Source organism: Hyperolius riggenbachi, chromosome 2 (genome assembly GCF_040937935.1).
Source record: "Hyperolius riggenbachi isolate aHypRig1 chromosome 2, aHypRig1.pri, whole genome shotgun sequence".
NCBI lineage: Eukaryota > Metazoa > Chordata > Amphibia > Anura > Hyperoliidae > Hyperolius > Hyperolius riggenbachi.
In genome coordinates, this window is record NC_090647.1 from 272,352,011 (window position 1) to 272,379,025 (window position 27,015).

At 43.3% G+C, this 27,015-nt stretch overlaps 1 protein-coding gene across 1 annotated transcript in view; it reads left to right on the forward strand.

Annotated features, from left to right (window-relative positions):
- The window catches only part of LOC137544971 (probable E3 ubiquitin-protein ligase DTX2), an 80,318-nt gene that overhangs the window by 52,787 nt on the left and 516 nt on the right, over positions 1–27,015 (forward strand). Inside the window, exons 5-8 of the mRNA XM_068266070.1 lie at positions 621–755; positions 10,948–11,012; positions 11,098–11,256; positions 22,027–22,188. Of these exons, the coding sequence (XP_068122171.1) occupies positions 621–755; positions 10,948–11,012; positions 11,098–11,256; positions 22,027–22,188 (521 nt within the window). The remainder of the gene's footprint in view (positions 1–620; positions 756–10,947; positions 11,013–11,097; positions 11,257–22,026; positions 22,189–27,015) is intronic.

Here is a 27,015-nt window from a genome sequence, read left to right on the forward strand (position 1 = left end):
AAACGCTCAAACGCTAGCGTTTTAAAATAGCTAGTGTAATAAAACCCTATGGGGCCGTTCTTACTTGGGCGATTTGCGCTAATCGCCGGTGATCGCGTTTAAGTGCTATAGAAGCGCTAAACGCGATCGTGGAAAAATCGCCACAGTATTCAGTAATTTTTTTTCCCCACCTGAAATCGCGGAAAAATCACTTCTGCAAAACGCCGGCAAAAATTGACGGCGTTTTGCAAACGCAAGTGTGAATGGGCCCCGGCTCTTTGTCCAGTTAGTGGTGTTCTACACAGAGTGAGAGAAAAAATTCTTGTTACTGGCCACCGTTCAGTGTGCTCTGTGCTCCACATGCGCCTCATTTTCAGCACGTTGCTTGCAAAACAATGACCAATAACACGGTGTAGTTGTTTCAAGTGGTAATGCAACACATTTTTTGGTTGTTTTTTGTTTTGTTTTGTTTTCTATCCATCGCTTTTCACATTCAGGCATTTTCTTATTTATTTAATTAGAACTTTATGGTTTGGAATTGTATTTATTTTTTTCCCTATTTTTGTGTTCTTCCCCACCCTACATTGTTTTCTTTTTATTTATTTATTTATTTTTTGCATGTGAATTTTATGTACATCTAGGCATGACGGCTATTCTGATGTCTGCAGCTGGGCTCCCTGTACGCCTTACCTCTGCACTTCCACCCTCCAACCCACACGGGGCCAGTAAACGGGATAAAAACTCAGTTAGGAAATTGAGGAAAATGCCAAAGAAAGGTAGTTTTGTCAACCGTCACACGATTTGATATTTCTTTTTCTATAGCTTTTGTTATCCCTGCACCACCACAGCATGTAATCTTTAAAGCATCTGGTAATATTTATTTTTTTGGCCGGGGGGGGGGGGGGGGGGTGTAAGATTAAAATACTTTGCATTTATTTTGTATTTGAAATCAGATTCTGCATTTGAAATTTTAGCATTAAAGTTCTACAAAAAAAAAAAATCTCAAGAATATAACAAGAAAGCAAGAAAGGTGGCAATGTACCGTATTTTCCGCCGTATAAGACGCTCCAGAATAGAAGATGCACCTAGGTTTAGAAGGCAAAAAAACAGGAAAAGAATTATACTAAACCTGGTGTGTCTGTATTCAAGGAGCATCTTGTTGATGTTCTCCCCCAACTAGTGTCCTCCTCTGTCCTCAGTGTGCTCCCCGTGTGTGTCCCTGGCTCCCCTTGTGTGGTCCATTTCCCCTGTAGTAATTAGCAGTGTGTAAGCATGTCTTGCCTAATCCAGCAGCTCCCGCGGGGATTGCAGATCTCTTCTCATCCACACAGCTCCCCCTAGTAATGGCTTCTGCTGATCACGTCATCAGCAGAAGCCAGCACTAGGGGGCGCCGTGCAAGAGAAGAGAGGTCTGCGATCCCCGCGGGAGCTGCTTGATCAGGTAAGACATGCCGCTACCCTGCTAATTATAATGAGGGGAGCAGACACACGGGGGAACGAATGCAGGGAATCTCCGACGTGGTGGCAGTTCGTATCGGCAAGCGTTCCTAAGTTGGGGATTCATAGTATTCGCTGTATAAGACACATGGACTTTTTCTATCTGTTTTTGGGGGAGAAAAAGTGCATCTTATGTGGCGGGAGGTACGGTACAAGGTACTTTTTGCTTAACACTATAGCTGTTAGTACAAGTGTTTTACATCTTCATATGTTATCTTTTTAAAAATGAATTCCAGGAATTATGTGCACAATAGTTACCGTATGCCCCCGTTGTCTTCCCTATTAAGTTTCTATTTCAAGTTGTGTATTTCAAGATGTTTATTTGCTTTTTTTAAATTAACAGGGTATAGCAATATTGCAGGAGATCTGCGTATCATACAAGTGATAGTTATATAGTGTCAGTGGTAATAAATAAAAAAAAAAAAAAACCTCCTCATTACACTCGCATTGTGCATCATATCAAGCTATGGTAAGATAACAGGGTGTTTTGTTTTGTTTTTCTTTTTATCTAATGTGACTGAACTATCACTTTCCATACAATCTGTGGGGTCTCAATTCCTTAAGGTGCGTACACACGCCATATTTACGCAAACGACACGTCCACCAGACCCTCCCGCTGGGCGGACGTTCTGCTGACAGTAGCACGTGTGTACGCGCTGTCAGCAGACTGATAAGGCTGTTTCTGAATGATCCGCTGAGTTTGGAGTTTACTTCAACAGAAGAGGTGTAGATTTACATAACAGATTTTAGAACAGGAGGTGAGATGGATCTTTAAAATGGATACTAGGAACCTATCGGGTCTCAACCATTTGGGTAGGTTTCACTCTCCCCCATTATATGGCAATACCACTTTAAGATCCTCACCACACATGCACAGGTGGGAAATGAGGGGGAGTGGCCTTCCAGTATATAAGCGCTTACTGCATTGTGTCTTATTAGCTATGACTAAAGACCTGGTAGGGTCAGAAACAGATCAGCTCCTTTGCTGCCATGCTTTGTGCTGATTTTTAATGGATATTTAAATGTATTATGTATTACAGCGCTCTGTCAGAACGGAACACTTCCGCCCTCCTTTGCCTCAATAACAAACATCCACTGACTCGCCGGGACGGGGACACTGATCAATGCGCATATGGAAGTGCGCCCTCACATACTTTTGTCCGGGGATAAACTGAGCAGAACGGATGGCTCCTTACTGCGGCGGCCACGGGTGGGGGAGCTAGGGAAACGGCCTGCAATGCTCTGTTTTACAATTAGCAACCCCTATCAACATGGACTATTCCAGTGCCCCGTCGGCGTCAGTGTGTCCTCAGGGCACACTGTCTTAGGCTGCATTTCCACTTGTGCGGTGCGAATCGCCGCGGTAAAAATTTGCATGCGGATGCGAATTTCGCATGCGGGTGTATGCGAATTTTCATACGAAGTCGCATGCGAATTCGCATGGATGACGATGTATGCGAATTTAACCATGGCAGTGCTGGTGTGATTTTTCCATTGTTTCTATGCGAATTCGCATGAAAATTCGCATACCCAAACCGCATGCGAATTTCCTATTAAATACATTGTATGCGTTTCGCATAGCGGTATGCGAATTCTGATGGCTTTGCCATCCGAATTTTTTCTGCACAGAAAAACGCAAAGGAATCCTGACAAGTGGAAACAGTCCCATTCACTTGTATTGCTATGCGAATTTGCATGCGAAAAACGCATGCGAATTCGCGATAGTGGAAATGGGCCCTCACACACACATGTTGAAAAAACATACAGCACACAAAAATATATGCTGACTTCTTTATTTACATGTATTTTACATTGATTAAAGAAGTTTTCTCAAAAATGTCATCTTCCTTTAAATAAAGCATCATTTTTATCCTATGAAAGGAGTGCAAAAGGACTATGCTCATGCTGTGCTTTCTGGACTAAGCTGTGGACTGGCCACTCCTTTCAATTCAACACACAGCACTTTCAAGTTTTGTGAGGTTGAGCGGTCATTTATTTTTTGAACTTATCCTTAGACCATTCAAAGAAGCGCTTACATCTAAGACACAAACAATATTTTAGGCCATTTGAAAACCTGGATTCCACCATGCTTTCAAAAGGCCTTGTGAAGCAGTAAATGCCAGGACCTCGGCATCTAGGCAATAACCAGAGGAACACATCAGACAGCCTGCTCTGAGGGCTGGTGCACACCAAAACCTGCTAGCAGATCCGCAAAATGCTAGCAGATTTTTAAACGCTTTTTTTTATTTTTATGAGGCGTTTTGCTAGCGGTTTGTGGATTGCTGCTGCGGTTTTTTAGTATAGTAGATTTCATATATTGTTACAGTAAAGCTGTTACTGAACAGCTTCTGTAACAAAAACGCCTGCAAAACCGCTCTGAAGTGCCGTTTTTCAGAGCGGTTTGCGTTTTTCCTATACTTAACATTGAGGCAGAAACGCATCCGAAATCCAAAAAATGCCTCACTCAGGCATTTTTCGTTTCTGCAAAACGCCTGCCGCTCTGGTGTGCACCACCCCATTGAGATACATTGACCAAGCAGATCCGCAGCCGCAAGCGGATCTGAAAACGCCCAAAAAGCCGCTCGGTGTGCACCAGCCCTGAATTCTTGATTTGGAGCCTTGAGTTTATTTTACTGCACTTTTTTGATATCGACTTACCACCAGCTCAGGAGGATTGCGTTGGGGATGGCTTGTGCACCATCCTAAGCAAATCTCTTCCTGGACTGGAGGGAAGATGTGATGGTCTTTCATATTGTACTGCCCACTCACCGTTCTGGGGGCAGTGTATTGATGACCTCTTGATTCTTTGGGATGGCTCTTAGAACTGTTTGTAGGTGTTGTGGGGTGTCTCAAAAAGAACCATATAGTATCCTTCACGTTTGAAATCTACCCTGACACCTAGACTTATTGGCATGTTCTCAGCACAATCCCACTACATGTATAAAATTGTGGAGTTCTATTATTGGTCTATCCTAAATTGAGGACTGAGCAAAATCATGCACCTAGTCCCAGCGTTACCTACAGACGGCCCAAAAACCTAAGACAGGCCTAGTGCACACCAGAGCGGTTCTGCTGCGGTTTGCGATCCACTTGCGGGTGCGGATCCGCTAGGGTAATGTATTTCAATGGGCTGGTGCACACCAGAGCGGGAGGCGTTTTGCAGAAACGCATACTCCTGGGCTGCTGCAGATTTTGGATTACGTATGCGTTTCTGCCTCAATGTTAAGTATAGGAAAAACGCAAACTGCTCTGAAAAACGGCACTTTAGGAGCGGTTTGCCAGGAGTTTTTTGTTACAGTAGCTGTTCAGTAACAGCTTTACTGTAACAATACATGAAATCTACTACACCAAAAACGCTTCACAAAACCGCAAAATGCTAGCTGAAACGCTACAGAAAAAGAAGAAAAAGAGTTTCAAAATCTCCTAGCGGTTTTTGGTGTGCACCAGGCCACGCTCTTTAAAGGATACCACAACTGAAAAAATGAAAGGTGCGGTGGCTAGGGAGGGAAAATTAGATACTTACCGCCTCTCTTGTTTGCCATCAGCTGCCGGTCTTCTCCAATAGATGCCCGTGTCTGGGCGACTCTCCTGACATTTAACCTGGACATACTGCGCCGCGCATGCGCAGTATGTCTGTTCTTCACCGCTTCTGCCGGCGCATAATTTTGTCAGAAGCAAGTTCACTCCCCTGGCTCCTTCTTCATAGCATTTTGCGCTCCACGGAAGGAGGAGCCAGGGTAGTGAACTTGCTTCTGCCGAAATTACGCGTCGGCAGAAGCCATGCAGAACAGAAATACTGCGCATGCGCAGCGCAGTATGTCCAGGTTAGAGGTCAGGAGAGTCGCCCGACATCGGCATCTATTGGAGAAGACCGGCTGATGGCGGGAACAAGAGAGGCGGTAAGTATCTAATTTTCCCTCCCTAGCCACCGCACCTTTCATTTTTTTTCAGTTGTGGTATCCTTTAAGTCCACAGTAATTTCAGTGGGAGATCTCACCCCATATCGCCTGATTGCCTCCAAAACCCATGGGCATGTTCCTGTGTAGGAAGTGCACAGCATGTATGTTTTTGAGAACCACTAAATCCTTCACTGATATGAGTAACATATGGGCCTTCTGTATCTTGACCTTTTTATATAAACTGTAACACAAAAGGGGTCCTATATCGTTCACAATGCCCATGTCCAGAGTTTTATGTGGGAATGACCACCCTTCGCATAACAAAGCGAATACAAGAACACATTGGGGATATAAAAAAACAAGAGATACCTTGGTAGCGCAACACATAAACAGTCCACCAAAACAGCCTGGATATATCGTTCTATGGTATCCAAAAATTGAGGAACAGTCATACTTTAGAAAATTGTGGCGTGCTATTGGCCTATCCTAAATCAGGACAAAGACCTCAGCAAAATCCTGCCACCTAAACTCAGCATTACCTTCAGATGATCGAAAACCTGAGTCCGGATGCGGAATTGCAGCCTATTTAAATCAGTTGGCTGCTTCATATTGCGTGCAGGGGGGAAAAATGATGTATGATGCAGCATGCATTTGAATCTCCATAGCTGTGCATGGCTATAGTGATACGGATATGAATTTGCATCAGCACGGGTGCCGCGTCCGTTTCATAAATGGACGTGGCACCCCAGTGGAAATGCAGTCAGACTGAGATCTCTGCCCATCACCCATATCGCCTGTTTACCTTCAAAACCCTCATGTGACATTTTAATTGCAAACTCTATAGCAAAATATTGCAAATTCATGAATATCCAATTAATAAAAACCATTGCAAATACATGCCTTGCTTGTCATTTCAGTCTCGTGTGGCATTTTGCTTGAAAACTGTTGCAAATAATTGCAAAATATTACAAATTTGTGTAAATCTTTTTTTATTGAGGCAAAACACTGCAAATTCATGTAAATCAAGCTTTGCTTGTGTTTTTCAACATCTTCATGTGACAGGTATGTTGCAAATCATTGAAAATACTGCAAATTAATGCAAATCTACTGGTACTTGTGCAGCTCTGTTTGAGGCAAAACATTGCAAATTCATGCAGATCAAGCTATGCTCGTCTCTGCAATATCCTCATGTGACCTTTTGTATCCTCGTGACCATTTTCCTGTAAACTATGTTGCAGATCATTGCAAAATATTGCAAATTCACATGGAACAATTTTATTAAGGCCACATTCACAGTGGTGTGGTTCAACGGACACTTTTGAAACACCGCTTACCGCAGTGCACTACTTATCTGACGCTCACAGTGCGGTGGTAGCATTGCAATGTTATCGGATGCAGCATTGTAACGCACTGCATTATCGCTAAACGCACGCTTTAACAGTAAAAGTGAAGCATACGTTTCATTGACTGTATGCTTCACTATACTCACTGCAAAGTGAGCATAACATGTGGTGCCACTGTTCCGATCCATTGCGTGGCCTAATTTATTGTGTTACTAATCCTCCTTGTTTGGTCTTGGGCCAAAATACATTTCACTATGAGATGTGATGCAGTGGGAGGACTGTCAGTTTTTTGTGTTGGCTGATTGGTTTATAATATTGTGACTCACTTATTAGCAGTGTTCCTGTCCAAAAAAGCCAGCAGGATTGGATTTTGGTATGGACCCCCTTTATTTAATTGGTCACCTTTTTAAATGGGTGTAGTCCCCGTAATTTAGAATGTGATCCAAGTGGGGAATAGGTCAACGAGATCCAAATAATTCCAATTTGATGCAGGAGTATGCAAATTTTGGATGCATATATATGCAGCCAATCAATGTATTCCTTGGTGGAACTTGACTGAGGCCCAGTGCACACCAAAACCGCTAGCAGATCCTCAAAACGCTAGAGGTTTTTTGAAGCAGATTTTCAGAGCGATTCTAGGCATGTTTAGGGCCCATTCACACTTGAGCGGGAATCACGTGATTCCCGCTCAAGGCAAACCGCTAGCAGTTTTTTAAAAACCTCTGCAGCATGTAACACATGGCAGTATTCTCACTGCCGCGTTTGCGGTTAGCAATAACCGCAAACGTGTTGCATGCAGGGGTTTGCCGGATTTTCAGAGCGGTTTGTGCTTTTCCTATACTTTACATTGAGGCTAAAAATGCTTCTGCAAACCGCAAAAATGCTGCAGGACCCACGTTTGCGGTTTGCTAAAAACCTCAAACCGCTGGTGTGCACCATCCCATTGAGATACATTAGCCAAGCGTTTTCACAGGCGGAAGTGGTTTGCAAAACGCTTCAAAAACCGCTCGTGGTGCACCAGGCCTCTGTCCATATCAAGCGCAATTTGCATGCAATCTTTACATAATCTTGCATGAACTCAAATTATTTGCATCTAATTGATCATCCCTAGAGGGGAAAAGGAATGAAGCAAACTGGGGGCGGACCAATGGTGTCACATCGTGCTAATTCCCACCCGCATGACTGCATAAAAACCAGTGTTGAGCTGGGCTGCGATTAGCTCTGACATGGGCAGCATTTGGAGTAGATTCAGTAGATACTTTATTGGTGGGGGGTTTTATGCTTTTAATTTACTGTATATATGTTTGTACCCCTGCTGAAGTATGTTTGGTTCTGGGTGGTGTGGTCTTATAATTATTCCTAAAAATACTTAGGGTACGTTTCCATTGGTGCGGTGCGATTCCAGTGAGGAAAACGCATGTGCGAATTTGTATGCGGATGCGTTTTTCTATGCGATTTCGCATGCGGTTTGTGGCCAAGTGTTTTTAACCATGTCTCTGCTGGTGTGCTTTTTACATTGTTTTTACACAAGAACGCATGCGAAAACTCATAGAAAAAACGCATGCGTTTTTCCTATTAATTACATTGTATGCAATTCGCACAACGCTTTGCAGTGTGTGAATTCTGATGGCTCTGCCATGCAGATTTTTTTCTGCACAGAAAAACGCTAAGAAATCCTGACAAGTGGAAACCGTCCCATCCACTTGTATTGGTTATGCGAATCTTCATGCAGAAAACGCATGCAGATTCACTCTAGTGGAAACGGGGGTCTTAGTTGGGGCAAAGGGATAACTCATTGAGAGAGTGACTGATAATCTAGCAAGCAGATGGGGAGACAGCTGATTGACATTAGTTCAATAGGAACCAGTTGATCTCCCATTCAGCGTTCTGTCTGACACTCCTGCACCATTTAAAATATCTTTACATTGACTCATTAAGGGGGCCTACCCTTACGGAGTTTGTGAAAAAAAAAAATGTAGCCCCCATACGTGCAACACACACGTGTTTCTGTTTTGCGCGAGAGAGTACTTTAGCATATTTTTTTTCCTTACTCCAGACGCATTAAAAATGCATTCGATTGTCAGAGCGTTTTTTTTTTGTTTTTTTTACATACATTGAAAAACACACAGCAATGCACTTTTTGTGTGGCCCATCGAATAACATTATGTGCGATTTTGATTGGAATAAGATGCTCTCTGCCTTAAAGTGAACCTCTGGACTAAAAATCGACTCAGCAGCACTGAAAAGGCCTGGTGTTTCTTTAACAGTATCACAGCATCAGAACTTTGTTTCTCTTATCTAAGCCTCATTTTTAGCTGCACAGAAGAAAACTGCCCGGGCTTTTTTCCCCTGATGCTGTGCAAAGCATGATGGGATTTCTGATGTTGTTGCTCTCGTTCTGCTGTTTTGTTTTTTTTTACATTTTGAATTTGACATTTGAAGCCTAGTGTGTGCAGCTGGGAGGGGTGATCAGGACACAGGACAGTTGGAACTGTGTCTCATGCTCCCTGTCACCTCCTTTCAACCAAAAAGATGGCTGCCCCCATGACAAAGATGGCAGCCCCCATGAATCACAAACATTTGCCTGTTCTTTTAAAACAGGGTGGGTAAAATATTATATTACCTATCTATTCTAATTAACATAACTAATGTAACTTAATGACAGTGTTTGTTTAGGCTGAAGTTCCCCTTTAAGGTGGCCACTAACGGTCTAATTTCTAGCGAAAAATCGTTAGAGCGATCAGAAATTCTGATAGGATGAAAAATCTGTTACTACACCATCCAACTAATCAATCATTGCTTCCTATCTATCGCGACCAACAAGAAAATCCAAATTTTGGCTCGACGAAAATTCAATTGGACGTTTTTTTTTTATAATCGTTCATTATTGATTGTGCCCATCAACTGAGGTTATTTATAACCAATCCGATCAGAATTTCTGATCGCTCGAACAATTTTTCGCTAGAAATTGGACCGTTAGTGGCCAGCTTTAGGCTATCATCCGCCAGCAAAGCAGATTGTGGGTGTCGGATGTGAATTTCATACTGCAGTTGTGGGTCAGGCATTGACCTTTAAAAATCAGATTAGCACGTTTCTTCTGCTAATTAATTGCTGACTAATTGGAATTTATCAAAAATACTCAAGGTTTTTTTTTTTACCATTGGTGAACTGCAGTCACGATGCGACCAAAGAAAAAAAGGCTTCCAGTGCACTTCCAGGATTACCTCGGAAGACGCAGGGTAACGCAAAGCAGCTTGTGCATTACTTTTGCGGCACCTGGAGCACTAATTGTCTCATCGCAAGCTGCGGATGGGTAGAGTACTACAGCGCAGTAAGGCCACATACACACATCAGACCATAGTCTTTTGAAAATAAAAGATCACAGACCAATTTTACCCCCTTCCATGTAGTATGAGAGCCATACCTTCACAGTCTTTTCTATGGAGCTGAACTCCCCATCAGAAAAAAATCTTTGGAAGATGCTGCACACACAGATGCTGTACAGACACAAAAGATCAGTATCTGCAAAAGATCTGTTCCTGCCAAATATCCGTTCCTGCAAATTGCATTCATAGTCTATGAGATCTGCAGATCATCATACACACCTTGTTTAACTGACATTCATCTGCAGATCAGACGATTATCTGCAGATCTGAAAAAAATCCATCCTGGTGGATCTGATCTGCAGATGAATGTCTGTTAAACAAGGTGTGTATGAGATCTGCAGATATCATAGACTATGAATGCATTTTGCAGGAACAGATCTTTTGCAGATACTGATCTTTTAAATGTGTACAGCATCTTTGTGTGCAGCATCTTGCAAAGATTTCTGTGTGATGGGGAGTTCAGCTCCATAGAATAGACTGTAGAGTATGGCTCTCATACTACATGGAAGGGGGTAAAATTGGTCTGTGATCTTTCATTTTCAAAAGACTATGGTCTGATGTGTGTATGAGCCTTTAGTGTAAAAGGAGTCTAAAGGTCCCAGGCAAGGGAGCTCATGTCTGGATGCCCCTATGTTGAGTTCAGAGCAAGATGGGTTAAATAGCATACCGTTCATACTGCCCTATCGTTATGCATCGGTTTTATTTTGTATAAAATCTGCTTTCTTAGCTTATTTTTATAGCTGACCTGCTATTTGTCTCCCATATGCAGAAAGGAGTTGTAAGCTTACATCTAAGAACAAAGTATTCTATATTTTATTGGATGTTAATTTATTTCATTTTTAGGAGCTACTGACCCGGAACAAGTTGTAAAGAAATATCTGGAAAACCTAGACAAGCCTGCAGCGGAGGTGATCATGTTTATACAATGCAACGTTCTGCATAGTGTATGCACTGAAAAATGTTGCATGCAACTTTTTTTTTTCTTTTTTAAAGGACTGCATTATCTGCATGGATTCACTAACTGCTCCTTGTGGATATAGTGAGACTTCACAGTGCAAATCCATCAAGCCTACTGCAGTTGGCAAGCTGAAAAAGTGTGGCCATGTTTTCCACCAGCTCTGCATGTTCGAGATGTATAACAGTGGTAACAAGGTATTATCTTTATTGTTAATCTTGTAGAATTCCTTAGTCCCACACAAATGCTTAATACCTGCACAGAAATCAAGTGCTAAAACCCGTGTCCCTATAATCATCTGTTGGCATTTTTAAAAACATGGATGTGTAAGGCCAGGGTCACACTTAGAAGAATCGCATGAGTTTTCCCCATAGCACATAGTGGAAAATGCATGCAATTTTGCTAAGTGTGACCCTGGCCTAAAATAAAGCGTTGTACTGGCTTTTTCATACTGCATGTAGTTTAATCCAGTGTTCAAAATGCTTGCAGTTTGCCTATTTTGCAAGGCCACCAGTGTAGTAATGGAAACCAAGGTGTGGAGTTCCAATTGGTGCAATCCGATCTCTTATCGGCAAACGCATGGCATGCTGTATTTTTGGTGCAATGCTGTTCAGCCTCATTCAATGGAACTTTGCAGTTGTTCCAAAAAAATCACGGTACTTTTCCGTTAGCCGGGCGCATCCACTAGATGGCGATAAAACTTCACCAGAATTAAATCTTTCCCTACTATCCATGGCGGCCTGGAGGGGGAATAGAAATTAACGCCACCTAGTGGATGTACCCGGCTAACGGAAAAGTACCAAAATCACTAGGAGCACTTTTCCTGTGCTTGCTGGCAAGCATTTGCCAATAAGAGATCGGATTGCACCAATTAGAACTCCACACTTTGGTTTACATTACTGCACTGGTGGCCTTGCATATTGGCAACGCTAAAAACAGGCTTTGAAGTTACTTGCGATAATGAGTCTTCGTGTAATTCTTGGCAGTGAATCAAATCTTAAGTGAGGCTCTCAAGCACTCCTTTCCTGTGGCAGAAATGCACATTGCAAGCAAGTGTATTAACACTTGGTACCGCGCATGCAAAATTTGAAACATTTTAAAATTTCTGTGGCACTGTTGACGTAAATCACTTCCGGTTGCCACGGAAGTTGACCGATAATGTGCTGATGCTTTCGCATCAGATGCGATGCTTCTGGCACATTGCACCGCATCAGGTATGTAATGTCACATACACTTTGTCACCCTGCAGTAAAAACGGGTAACGTAACAAACGCTCTAGTGTGAAAGGGGCTTCAGAGTATAGCTGAACTGCGAGAGATTTGGTGGCTGCCATATTTATTTCCTTTTAAACAATACCAGTTACCTGGCTGTCCTGCTGATCTTTCTGGCACTTGTAGTGTCTGAATCACACACCTGAAACTAGCTTTGTGGCTTATCCATAGTGTTGGGCGAACATCTAGATGTTTAGGCCGAACATGGCCGCGATGTTCGGGTGTTCGAGCCGAACTCCGAACATAATGGAAGTCAATGGGGACCCGAACTTTCGTGCTTTGTAAAGCCTCCTTACATGCTACATACCCCAAATTTACAGGGTATGTGCACCTTGGGAGTGGGTACAAGAGGAAAAAAAATTTAGCAAAAAGAGCTTATAGTTTTTGAGAAAATCGATTTTAAAGTTTCAAAGGGAAAACTGTCTTTTAAATGCGGGAAATGTCTGTTTTCTTTGCACAGGTAACATGCTTTTTGTCGGCATGCAGTCATAAATGTAATACATATAAGAGGTTCCAGGAAAAGGGACCGGTAACGCTAACCCAGCAGCAGCACACGTGATGGAACAGGAGGAGGGCGGCGCAGGAGGAGAAGGCCACGCTTTGAGACACAACAACCCAGGCCTTGCATGAGGACAAGAAGCGTGCGGATAGCAATTTGCATTTTGTCGCCATGCAGTCATAAATGTAATACAGATGAGAGGTTCAATAAACAGTAATTGGTGTTGTCCAGAATGCGCACAATGCGTGGATCGCGTTCAATGCAGTCCTAGGCCGAAGAGGTCATAGCCTAGGGTCACAAAAACCTGTTTATTTGGGCAATTTCAATGGTAGTTATGCTGACGTACATAAATCTCAGCCATGGCCGTTAGCAACGTCTGAATTTCACGAAATGTCTCATGCAGGTAGAAGACATATTGTTAGACTTGGGCTCCAAAGATGGGTTCCCTACATCTCTGCAAACCAGAGTTACAGGGCTCCAAATTTGGTAAAATCCCCCATAGGCTTTCATCGGGCCTCCTATTTACAGTTCCAAAATCTCACATCTTTTCAAAGGGCAATTGCTCAGCAGTGGCAAATTTTCTAGCATTGTAGGGACCCTTAGGGGGAGCATGACTGGTGAGTTTCGGGCCCCTAGGCCAAAGAGGTCATAGCCTAGGGTCACAAAAACCTGTTTATTTGGGCTATTTCAATGGTGGCGAGTCTGACGTACATAAATCGCAGCAATGGCCGTTCGCAACGTCTGAATCTCACGAAATGTCTCATGCAGGTAGAAGACATATTGTTAGATTTGGATTCCAAAGATGGGGTCTCTACATCTCTGCAAACCAGAGTTGCAGGGCTCCAAATTTGGTAAAATCCCCCATAGGCTTTCATTGGGCCTACTATTTACCGTTCCAAAATCTCACACCATTTCAAAGGGCAATGGCTCAGCAGTGGCAAAACTCACCAGTCATGATCCCCCTAAGAGTCCCTACAATGCTAGAAAATTTGGTACTGCTGAGCCATTGCCCTTTGAAAAGATGTGAGATTTTGAAAAGTGAAATAGGGAGGCAATGAAAGCCTATGGGGGATTTTACCAATTTTGCACCCCTGTAACTCTGGTTTGCAGAGATGTAGGGACCCCATCTTTGGAATCCAAGTCTAACAATATGTCTTCTACCTGCATGAGACATTTCGTGAAATTCAGACGTTGCTAACGGCCATGGCTGAGATTTATGTACGGCAGCATAACTACCATTGAAATTGCCCAAATAAACAGGTTTTTGTGACCCTAGGCTATGACCCCTTCGGCCTAGGGGCCCGAAACTCACCAGTCATGTTCCCCCTAAGGGTCCCTACAATGCTAGAAAATTTGCCACTGCTGAGCAATTGCCCTTTGAAATGATGTGAGATTTTGGAACTGTAAATAGGAGGCCCAATAAGAGCCTATGGGGGATTTTACCAAATTTGGAGCCCTGTAACTCTGGTTTGCAGAGATGTAGGGAACCCATCTTTGGAGCCCAAGTCTAACAATATGTCTTCTACCTGCATGAGACATTTCGTGAAATTCAGACGTTGCTAGCGGCCATGGCTGAGATTTATGTACGTCAGCATAACTACCATTGAAATTGCCCAAATAAACAGGTTTTTGTGACCCTAGGCTATGACCTCTTCGGCCTAGGACTGCATTGAACGCGACCCACGCATTGTGCGCATTCTGGACAACACCAATTACTGTTTATTGTTTATTGAACCTCTCATCTGTATTACATTTATGACTGCATGGCGACAAAATGCAAATTGCTATCCGCACGCTTCTTGTCCTCATGCAAGGCCTGGGTTGTTGTGTCTCAAAGCGTGGCCTTCTCCTCCTGCGCCGCCCTCCTCCTGTTCCATCACGTGTGCTGCTGCTGGGTTAGCGTTACCGGTCCCTTTTCCTGGAACCTCTTATCTGTATTACATTTATGACTGCATGCCGACAAAAAGCATGTTACCTGTGCAAAGAAAACCATTTCCTGCATTTAAAAGACAGTTTTCCCTTTGAAAATTTAAAATCGATTTTCTCAAAAACTATAAGCTCTTTTTGCTAAATTTTTTTCCTCTTGTACCCACTCCCAAGGTGCACATACCCTGTAAATTTGGGGTATGTAGCATGTAAGGAGGCTTTACAAAGCACAAAAGTTCGGGTCCCCATTGACTTCCATTATGTTCGGAGTTCGGCTCGAACACCCGAAAATCGCGACCATGTTCGGCCCGAACATCTAGATGTTCGCCCAACACTACACGTGACCCATTCGGCCAATCACAGCGCTAGCCGAATGTTCGGGGAACGTTCGGCCATGCGCTCTTAGTTCGGCCATATGGCCGAACAGTTTGGCCGAACACCATCAGATGTTCGGCCGAACTCGAACATCACCCGAACAGGGTGATGTTCTGCAGAACCCGAACAGTGGCGAACACTGTTCGCCCAACACTACTTATCCAGTCAGAAACGCCTAATCTGATTGCTTGTTCAAGGTCTATGACTTAATGTATTAGTCAGAGAATCAGCAGTACAGGCAGAAAATCTGCATGGTTTAAAGAGAAACTCCGACCAAGAATTGAACTTTATCCCAATCAGTAGCTGATACCCACTTTTACATGAAAAATATAATGATTTTCACAAACAGACCATCAGGGGGCGCTGTATGACTGATTTTGTGCTGAAACCCCTCCCACAAGAGGCTCTGGTACCGTACGGTACTCTGGGCAAACTGCCACAATGTAACAATGACACACACAGGAAATGGCTGTTTATAGCTGTCTGTTAAAGCCAGAACAGCTACATAATCTGCCCACAGTAACAATGTCACCATGTAATACATGTCAGAATGTGAATCTGGGAGAGGAAAGATTTTACAATGAGCAAACTCTGACTAAATCATGTATACAGAATTATTGTAAAAATTAAGCACCTTTTTATATTAAATTATTTTCACTGGAGTTCCTCTTTAAAAGGAAATGTCAGCCTACATATCCCTCTGTCCGTTCGGGTGTACTTTAGGATGTCTGTATGGTCTTGGCCTAACTGGGGTCCAGAGGAGCACCCAAACCTTTATTTTTGCCTAGGGCCCAATTTTAATCCAGCTCTGAGTCTACAGGCTCATAGTACCCATTAATTATCCATAGAGTAATCGGGCAACAGGAAAAAAAACTGCAAACCTGATGTCATGTGACTGGCTGCACAGCATAGCATGGATGTGTGATTCACAGCACTGGTGGGGTAGAATGCATATCTTTTAGGGCTCGTTCAGACTATATGCGCTGCCGAGCGCATTTCAGCATCGCGTATAGTGTGCGACATGCGACAATGGTAGAAGGGCATAGACAGCCCTTCTACCGTTCCTATCATATGCGCTGCGCAGCAGTGCGATGCGCTGCTGCGTGCATTTTTCAGTAATCGCAGCGCTGTAGTGAATGTGATTAGTAGCGCAGACGACTTGCAATCATACGCGTTGTACCGATTGCACGGCCATCATCGCTAAATGATGCAAACGAGTCCTTACAGGTAGAATTATTTAACTATTGTGTGCCTGCAGTCCCACAATGAGCTGCATCGGTGGAGGTTAGCAAACCTAGTGAAACTCCTAGTTCGAAGACCCTCTCTTGTAATTTCTTTTTAGGAGTATGTTTAGATGTTATTGTGCAGATCTTTCAGCTGCTGTAGCATTAAACAAGTACAACAATGACCAGCATTAGGTATTCACAAGGGAGATATTGTACAATAAAGGGTTCTTGTACTCTGTCAGGTGAGCCAGTCTCCAGACAACAGTACATTCAATGTAATGCCTGCATGCCTTTCACTTGGTCAAAGTACAGCTTTATGTTTATTCCTAGACAGAGAGCATTGTTCCCTATGCTGCCACCCCCTAAGCTGTACTTGGATAGCACGCACAGCTTTACACAAGAGGTACAAAGAGCTCATTCATATTATTTTTCTTTCAAAGAAGTCAGATACCCACACTTTAAACAGCAAAACAATTTCAACAAGATTGTGTTTTACTGAATATATTGTTCATGTATATAATCATTATTATTCTTATTATTATTATATTTGTATTTTTTTTACCACTGAGTTAAAAAGGAAATGCCACTTTTGCTTTAAAAAAAAATGCTATGATAATTGAATAACTACGGTAAATGACCATAACAAACTGTAAATAACCATTTAATAGCGGTATTACATTTTTGGTAAATGTACCGATAGTGCACAACCTAAATATAACCTAACCTTTCCCTACTCTCACACAGAACCCTAAGATTCCCCAAAATGTCAGATCAATCAACTCTTGATGTTGTCAAAATATGTGCACCCGCAGGCCCCACAGGTGGGTGTTGCACACATGAATCTGTGCACGTATGTCGCTTTTTGCTACCAATGGGCTGCCATTAAATAGTTTAAAACTATTTAGGGCAGGGCAAGAGCATTGGCAGATCCATGGCCTATAGCTTTGCACTGCATCGAACAGTTCAACTCTGCAGTTTGATCTATTTTCAGTAGATTCCCTACTGGAACCTACAATATTATAAATTGTGTAGTGTATGGAAGGAATAGATTCCTTCTGAATTGATGGTTTTCAGAAAGGAATCTATTGTTTTGAAACACTGGATGGAAATCTGTATAGCCAGCTTTACAGCAGTTCTTCTGTTTGGGCTGGTTCAGACGGACGCTTGCGGAGCGTTTACCGCAAGCGTTCGGAACGTCGCGGTAAACGCTCCCATTCAAGTGAATGGGAGCGTTTACACCGAGCTTTTGCGCGCTTTTACCCAAACGCGTGTGTGTGTATTATATAATTTAGTTATTTTTTTCCCTTCCTTCCTGTCGGACTCAAAGCGCTCACAAGACGGCCACTAGAACGCACTCAGTAGGCAGTAGCAGTGTTAGGTGATTACATGCACTTATAGATTACCACTCAATGTGGTAAAATGATCGATTCACCTTTGAGAGGAATAAATTCAGAATGGAATTGATTCCTGCCATACTGCACATCTATTTTCAAAGATTTGATTGAACTGCAGCGATGCACTATTTGATGCAACACTAAGGGCAATCGAGCTACCACGCCTTCTGAACCACCTCTAATCGATTTGGCTCTTCCTTCTTTTCGAACTAATTTTGATTGCAAAAAAACAAATAATCGAGAGCCCACTAGTGTAGTATGTCTGGTAAGTATAGAGATTGTGGTAATATGAAATATACTCAGAAGAGTGGGTTACCTCCAAGGCAACCACGGTAAGAGCAGATGGGGAATTCTCCTGTCCCCACTCAGGTAAGAAGTCGCTCTTTGTGGATAGGAAAAACTGTGCAAAAGAACCCTTCCACCAGGGTGGATCGACAAAGGTAAAATGGAACAGAGGCGCCAGTAGAGAATAAAACTAGGTTAAAAACAAAATCTGGTGAGGTGGACTTGCCTCCCCACAGAAAACTCAATAAGTAGGAGTCGTTGTAAAGTAACAATATATTTCATACTCCAATAAAATCGCTTCAATGTGTTGCGTTTTTATTGGAGTATGAAATTGTTTTAGTGACTCCGACCTATTGAGTCTTCTGAGGGGAGGTAAGTCCACCTCTACCTCACCTCATTTTATGTTTTTTAACCTAGTTTTATTCTCTACTGATGCCTCTTTGATTTACTAATTCTTTTGATTGATTTTTGGTCAAAAACGATCAATTGGATATTTTGGGTGAATGGATTCCCAGCAGATTGATCAAATCCGCAGGTAACCTTAACTTTTTTTTTTTTTAGATTGTTAAATATGTTCTTTTATATGCCAGGCCTCATCTGTGAAAGTGTTATTCTGGGTTCATGTTTCATTCAGTGCTGTATCAATATAAACTGAAGTCAGGGGGGCCAGTAGGAACTCTCTCAAACCCTAAAGCTGGTTACGCACAGGAGATAAGTATTTGGAAAATGAAAGATCGAAGTCCAATTTTACCAATTTTACTACATTCCATGTAGTATGAGAGCATATTTATACAGTCTATTCTATTAGTGTGTAACTGTTAGGCATACAATCAAAAATCTATTCTTTATTTTGATCTGGTAAACCAGTAATAAGGATGCTAACCAGGCAATCCAAAAGTTAAGATCACTATTACGTGTTTATAAATGATCATTCCACAGTTTACCTGACTCTTATTTGGTACACAAAAAGGAAGTTGCAGGGCATGCTGGGTTGTCCTTTTTTTGCTTCTCTAGGTTCCCTTTAAGTCTGAGGGTAAGTAAACTGAGAGGGATTCCTTTTGTTTCCTTTTAAACAATACCAGTTGCCTGGCAGTCCTGCAGGTCTCTTTGCATGCAGTATTATCTGGATCTCACACCTGAAACAAGCATGCAGCTAATCCAGTCTTCACGAGACCAGACTTCAAGAGCACCTGATCTGCATGCGTGTTGAGGGGCTGTGGCTTAAAGTATTAGAGACGCAGGAAAGTCAGTCAACTGGTATTATTTTAAAAGGAAAAATCCATATCCTTCTCAGTTTAGGTTCCCTTTAACTAATGCAGCCTGATTGGCTGCAGCCTCTTTCCCTCCTGTTTTCCCCTCCCACACCTCTTTTCCTCTCTGATTGGCCAATATTTCTCATGCTGAGACATGCACTTTCTATAGTGAAGGGCGGGCAAATCAGGCAGAGGAGAATAAGGGAGGAAAGTGCATCAGGATTGACTTCAAAATAGCCATACTAAAATTGGGAACTGCAAAGAAGGCTTTTTTTTTCTGTAGAAAATCACTGGAATCAAAACGTGGACAGTGCAATACATATGTAAGCTGAGAAAGTGTTTATCTACTTTTATGTGTTTTTTTCTGAGATAGTGTGGCTGACTGCTCCTCTTTAAACTGAGTACACCCATAAGATAAAAATCTTTGCAAACAGAGGAATTTGTCACATAGGTTTGTCAGGGAGGTTTGAAAGACTGGTCTTCTAAAGTTGCTGTACACATGCAAAAGAACAGTTCCTGCTAAAGATCAGTATCTGCAAAATATATGGAGATCTCATACACGCCTTGTTTAACGGACAGTCATCTGTAAATCCGATCTACTGACAGTGGCGTCGCTAGTGGCTTTGGTCCAGGGCACTGTCCCGAACCTGTTGCCATGATGCCCCGGATCAGAATGTGCGGCAGGAGGGGGCACTAGGTGGAGCGGCAGGGGAGCTGGCATAATATAGTTAACAACTCACCTTCTGATCCCCGCAGGCACAGCCTCCATCTCCTTTCTTCTTCCTGTCCTGGCGTCCATTGCCTTGGTTACAGCGCCCACTGTGATGACGTGACCGATGTCATGACAGGGGGCAATGTTACCAATGCGAGGGACGCCAGGAAATAGGAAGGAGATGGAGAGTGCGTGCCGGGATCGGAAGGTGAGTGTTTAACTACACTATGCCCGCCTCCTCAGTCTGTCACTCTGGGGCACCTTCCTATCTAACCTATACTGGGGGCACCTACCTATCTAACCAATACTGGAGGCCCCTACCTATCTAACCTGGCACAGCATCACAGTCAGCCAGGCCAGCACAGCATCACTGCCAGCAATGCCAGCATAGCATCACCACCAGCCAGGCCAGCACAGCATAGCATAACCACCAGCCAAGCAGCCCAGCATAACCGCCAGCCGAGTACAGCACATAGGCCAGTTAGCCGAAGACAAGACAGAAGCCAGGTGAAGGGCTTATTTATGTGAAATACCGCCTATTGAATATATTTGTTACACCACTGCTATGTTCATGTACATTTGGCCTCACCTATGACCATGCCCACTTTCCGCAGCATTTCCACCCATTTTTAGTCGCTAAGTGCGCCACACAATCCTTCCCTCTTGGTGCCCAGGGGTGCCCCAGATCTCCCGGGAACCTAGAAACGCCCCTGTCCACTGGGATGAATCTGAAAGATGTCAGTGCTATATAAATCCACACTAATTAAATCTTGTATACAGTAGTGTATCTTAAAGGGAACCTTAACTGAGAGTGATATGGATGTTTCCTGTTAAACAATACCAGTTGCCTGGCAGTCCAGCTGATCTCTGTGGCTGCAATAGTGGCTGAATCACACCCTGAAACAAGTATGCAGCTAATCCAGTCTGACTTCAGTCAGAGCACCTGATCTGCATGCTTGTTCAGGGGCTGTGGCTAAAAGTATTAGAGACACAGGATCAGCAGGTGATTCAGGCAACTGGTATTATTTTAAAAAGGAAAAATCCATATCCTTCTCAGTTTAGGTTCCTTTTAAGGGAAAAATGTTAAGTTATACTTCCCTCCATATTATGTAAGGTCTCCAGACACCTCCATCTCCTTATAGTCTGACTTGCCCTCTGTCTTGCTGCTATAGCCTCTGTTCATAGCTCTGACTTTTCCCAGTTGGAGCTTGGCACATGCACTGTCCACTCTGCATGCCCTTGTGGATTGCACTCCCGAACAGCTGTGCACAGCACCCATGAGTGCCCTGGACATACACAGTTCAGAAACATTCAGAAGTGCATGCTTCTTTGAACAGCCGTGTGAGAGCGGGTATAGAGGGCATGTGGCTGGACAAGGCATGCACACTAGAAATCTCACCGGAGTTGTAAACGGCAGCTATAGTGGCGAGATGGAGGGATGGAGCCTGAAGGTGTCTGGAAACCTTATGATATGGAGGCAAGTACAACTTTTACATTTTATTACACACACACACACCCCCCCCCCCCCCACCCTCAGGTTTTATTTAAGGTGGGGTTTGGAGGGAATGTATATATGAAAGGCTTCTTGACTAGGGCTTACCAACGTACAGATTACCCTTCAGATAAGCATATTTCAAATGATCAAATAATTAGGGCTCGTTTCCACTTGTGCGTGGCATGTGTCTTGCGAGACGCAATGCCGGCACAGCTGTGACCTGTCTCGCAGCCGAATCCCTCTAGCCGCGCTATGCACGGCTATGGAATTCGGACAGTGACGTGTGAATTTATACTGCAGGGCCTCAGATTTTTCCCCCGCCACGAATTCAGATGCTCTTAGAGTTCTATAGGCTGCCAAATTCCATCCGAATTTGTGGCCGGGGAATCGGCTCGTTTTCGCACAAATGGAAACCTAGCCTGAGAACAGCTTTGTCAGTTTCTGACTGGTTGTTCTGTCCTTTTTTTTTTTTTTTCCTTCTATATCAAAAAATACATTTAGTAACTTGTAAACTTTTCTTGCCGTTTTCAGGATGGAAGTCTTCAGTGCCCTTCTTGTAAGACCATTTATGGGGAAAAGACTGGAACACAGCCCAAAGGAAAGATGGAAATCTTTTTAATCCCTCAATCTTTGCCTGGTCATCAAGATTGTGGTACAATCCACATTGTGTATACAATCAGTCCAGGAACGCAGGTATGACACATGTTCAGCAAAAATTATCTTTTATACTCATCAATTCTGCCTTAAGGCCCATACACACGTCGGATTTCCGTGGACGGGTCGTTTGAACGTTTAGTCGTTCGCCCGCTAAATCGGGCGTGTGTACAGACTGTCGTTCGCTTGATAAGAGCGAGTTTGAGCGATCCGCCGGGCGGATCGCTCAAACTCACTCTTATCAAGCGAACGACAGTTTATACACACACCCGATTTAGCGGGTGAAAAACGGGACATTCAAACGACCCGTCCACGGAAATCCGACGTGTGTATGGGCCTTTAGTGTTAAAAAAAAAAAAAAATGTTGGAAAAGGGCACTGGCAAGAATCAAGAGCTCAACTCTTAAAGAGAACCCGAGGTGGGTTTTAAAAATCCTAATTGCACACAGAGGCTAGGTCTGCACATAATGCCCAGCCTCTATTGCTCTACCGCTCTCCCCCAGACACTCCTCCCTGCGCTCTGCTTGCCCCCACAAGCCAATCTGCCGTGCTAGCGACACGCAGCGAGTTGATAACCGGCTGTTTACATGGCCATTGTCACTCTCTGCCGCTCCCAAGCCAAACCCCCTAATCCCCCCCCCCCCCCCCCCGGCCTCTATGTCGCCTATCCCCGCCTGTGTCCTGTCCCTCCAATCAGCGGGGAGCGGCGATATGGAGGAGGCTGGGGAGCGTGGCGAGAGTGACAGTGGCCATGTAAACAGCCGGCTATTGACACGCTGCGTGTTGCTAGCACGGTGATTTGATTTCTGGGGCAAGCAGCTCGGGGGAGGGGCTCAGGGGGAGAATGATATAGCAACAGAGGCCGGGCATTATGTGCAGACCCAGCCTCTGTGTGCAATTAGGATTTTTTAAAACCCACCTCGGGTTCTCTTTAAAGGACAACTGAAGCGAGAGGGATATGGAGGCTGCCATATTTATTTCCTGTTACCAGTAGCCACGGAAGTATATATAGACACCGCGGTTGTACTCTCCCATCCCAGGGGCGTATATATTTGTCTATGGCTTCTGATACGTGCCACGTGCACTGGTGATCGACATTTACAGGTCAGATTGGTGAATGGGAAAATATGTTCCCAAAGCCAATCTAAGTGCCAAAAAAAATCACACTACTTTAACTTTCATTAGAGTATAGAAAGCTGATTCAACTTTCTATAATTGGCTCCATCTTGTGGACAAAAATAATAGTGCACTGCAGGGATTGGGATTGCAATTTAAACATACAAAATGGGAAAAAATACACCTTTATTTCCATATAAAATATTGTTGCCATACATTGTACTAGGGACATAATTCAAATGTAATAACTGGGACAAATGGGCAAATGTATGGGTTTTAATTACATTAGCACATATTTTAAAACTATAATGGTTAAAAAATTGCCTTTTTTCTTATTCCCTTTCAAATCCATATATTTGCAATTAGAAAAAAGTACCACCCAAAGAAAGCCTAATTGGTGGCGAAAAAAAACCAAGATCTAGATCATTTTGATGTGATAAAGTTAATAGCGAATGAATGGTAGGAGCGCTGAAATTTGAAAATTGTTTTGGTCCATAGTGGTGAAGTGGTTAAAGGACCTCTTTCGGGAAAATCTTTAAAAGTTTAACCTCCCTGGTGGTATGATTATTTCCACATTTTATTGTCCAAACGTGGTGCAATTTTTCCTCCAGCTTTTAGACCCTAAAAACCATACTTCTAGATCTGCGGAAGCCCTGCGCATTCCAACCCTCAGATGGATCCAACTCGGAATTACCACTCTGAGCTGCAGTATTCAGTCCCAATCCTGACTGGGTTATTGCTAAGGAGGTTAAAATGCATGTAAACACATACAAATAAGAAGTAAGTTTCTTCCAGAGTAAAATGAGCCATAAATTACTTTTCTCCTATGTTGCTGTCACTTACAGTAAGTAGTTGAAATCTGACATTACCAACAGATTTTGGACTAGCCCATCTTTTCATGGGGGGTCCTCAGGGTTTTCTTTATTTTTAAAAGCACTTAGTGAATAGTAGTTGCTCCATCCAACTGCCAAAAAAGTGTTCAGCGCGCAGGGAGGCTGGCCAGCATCTTTGTATAAAACGTTTTCAGGGAATGTCTATATAAAGAATAAAGGACATGCTGAGAATCCCCCATGAAGAGATTGACTAACTCAAAACCTGTCGGTTCTTTAAGATTTCACCTACTTACTGTAAGTGGCCGCAACATAGGAGAGAAGTAATTTATGGCTCTTTTTACTCTGGAAGAAATTTACTTCTTTGTATGGGTTTTTAAATTTTAAGATTTTTCACGGCAGTTCCTCTTTAAGCAATACCAGTTGCCTTGCTATCCTGATGATCCTCTGCGTCTAATACTTTTAGCCATAGACCCTGAACAAGCATGCAGCATATCGGGTGTTTCTGACATTATTGTCAGATCTGACAAGATTATCTGCATACTTGATTCTGGTGTGGTTCAAACACTACTGCAGCCAAGAAGATCAGCAGGACTGTCAGGCAACCGGTGGTTTTTAGGAGGCTATAAATACGGCCGCCTCCATATTCTTCTCACTTTAGTTGTCCTTTAACCACCTTGGCGGTAATGACGAGCTCAGCTCGTCCATTACTGGCGCAATGGATTTCTCAGGCCCTGCTGGGCCGATCTTCACATTTTTATTTATTTATTTATTTTAAACACGCAGCTAGCACTTTGCTAGCTGCGTGTTGGACGCGATCTGCCCGACGCGTACCAGGCTGCTAAACTCCCCCGAGACCCCTGCGCAGCCTGGCTAATCAGTGCCAGGAAGCGCTGAGGGGTGGATCGGGACTCCCTCACGGTGACATCATCACGATCGTCGGTATTTCCTATTCGCTCTGATCGCCGGAGGCGATCGGAAGGGGCGGGGGGATGGCGCTGCTCTGCGGCTATCATGTAGCTAGCGCTAGGCTAGCTACATGATTTAACAAAAGAAAAAAATAGTGCTGCGCAGCCACCCTGGTGCAATTAATAGAACGCCAGGGTGGTTAATTCAAACCTGGCAGCAGGTTTTGCTGTGAGGGGAAAATGGCTTACTCTTGTAGGGGAGTCGTAAAGTTAGCTGGGTAGCCACTGGACAAATCTGCAAAACTGAGATACCGGTGAAATTGGGGTGCCACCAAAGGAGCACCTGTTATTTTAAGCAAATACGGCTATGCCCCCCCCCCACCACCACCCAAAACAACAACAAAAAATGGGTGCCAGAGCAAAATAGTGGCAGAACAGATTCTCTACTGTGTAGCAGAACTCTGCATAGATGACGGTTGGCATGTGATAGCAAGTGGTCATATAGCCTCTTGCTGGGTGCAATAGTGCACCTTAGTTTGGCCACACTGTAGCCAAACTATGGGCTTTTTAATTACCAGCTTGGCCGATTAATAAGCCGGTTAAGTGTTGGACGTAAGTGGGGGGGGGGGGGGAGTGATTAGTGTTAGGAGTGTATAATGCAAGGTTAGTGTTAAGAGTAGGTGGGGGAGGGTTGGTGTTGGGCGTAGATGGGGGAGGTTTAGTGGGAGGAGAAGGGTACAGACAGTTAATAAAATGTCGGTAGCCATACCAATATTCTACTAAATTACCAATGTTCTATAATTATTCCTTTGCCCATTTTTCCTAGTGCTTTTTTTGCATAAATGCCAACTGGAAGCATTGATTAGTAGAACCTTTGCCTCACAGTAGAAGCTCATTGGATAGTCATTTTCAGAAAGCAGTCCTCCTTGTTTGTGAAAACCTATTATGGTTGGTATGAAAATAAAATGTAAATCTCTAGGTATTGATTACAGCAAAAAATTTAGCAGGTTTGCATGCCCAAAGGGTATCGAGCAGTATAAAATTTTAACTTTTATTAAAATCTCAGTTTTTCCTGAAGTGATGACTGCAAATCTAGATCTTGGAATAAGAAAAGACATAGTATACTAATGCTGCATACACACTTGAGATAAAAGTCTTTGGAAAAGGCAAGATCACAGACCAATTTTACCCCATTCCATGTAGTATGAGAGCCATACTCTACACAGTATATGAGAGCCATACTCTACACAGTCTATTCTATGGAGCTGCACTCCCCATCAGATAAAATCTTTGCAAGATGCTGCACACAAAGATGCCCGTACACATTCAAAAGATCATTATCTGCAAAAGATCTCTTCCTGCAATAGATCCATTCCTGCAAAATGCATTCATAGTCAATGAGATCTGCAGATCCTCATACACACCTTGTTTAACAGGCAATCATCTGCATATCTGGCAATCATCTGCAGATCTGAAAATCCATCCTGGTGGATCTGATCTGCAGATGATCTGCAGATGATTGCCTGTTAAACAAGGTGTGTATGATGATCTGCAGATCTCATAGACTATGAATGCATTTTGCAGGAATGGATCTATTGCAGGAAGAGATCTTTTGCAGATAATGATCTTTTGAATGTGTACGGGCATCTTTGTGTGCAGCATCTTGCAGAGAATTCTTTCTGATGAGGAGCTCAGCACCATAGAATAGACTGTGTAGAGTATGGCTCTCATACTACATGGAATGGGGTATAATTGGTCTGTGATCTTTCCTTTTCTAAAGACTTTTATCTCAAGTGTGTATGCAGCATTAGACTTTGCAAAAAGGTTTTTGATATTTTTTATTTCTCCCACATAGCCTATTGTAAAAGATGAGGGTGTAAGGACAAAATATATATACATGGCTATACACACACACACGTACACACACACACACACACACACGTACACACACGTACACACGTAGACACACACACACGTACACGTACACACACGTACACGTACACACACACACGT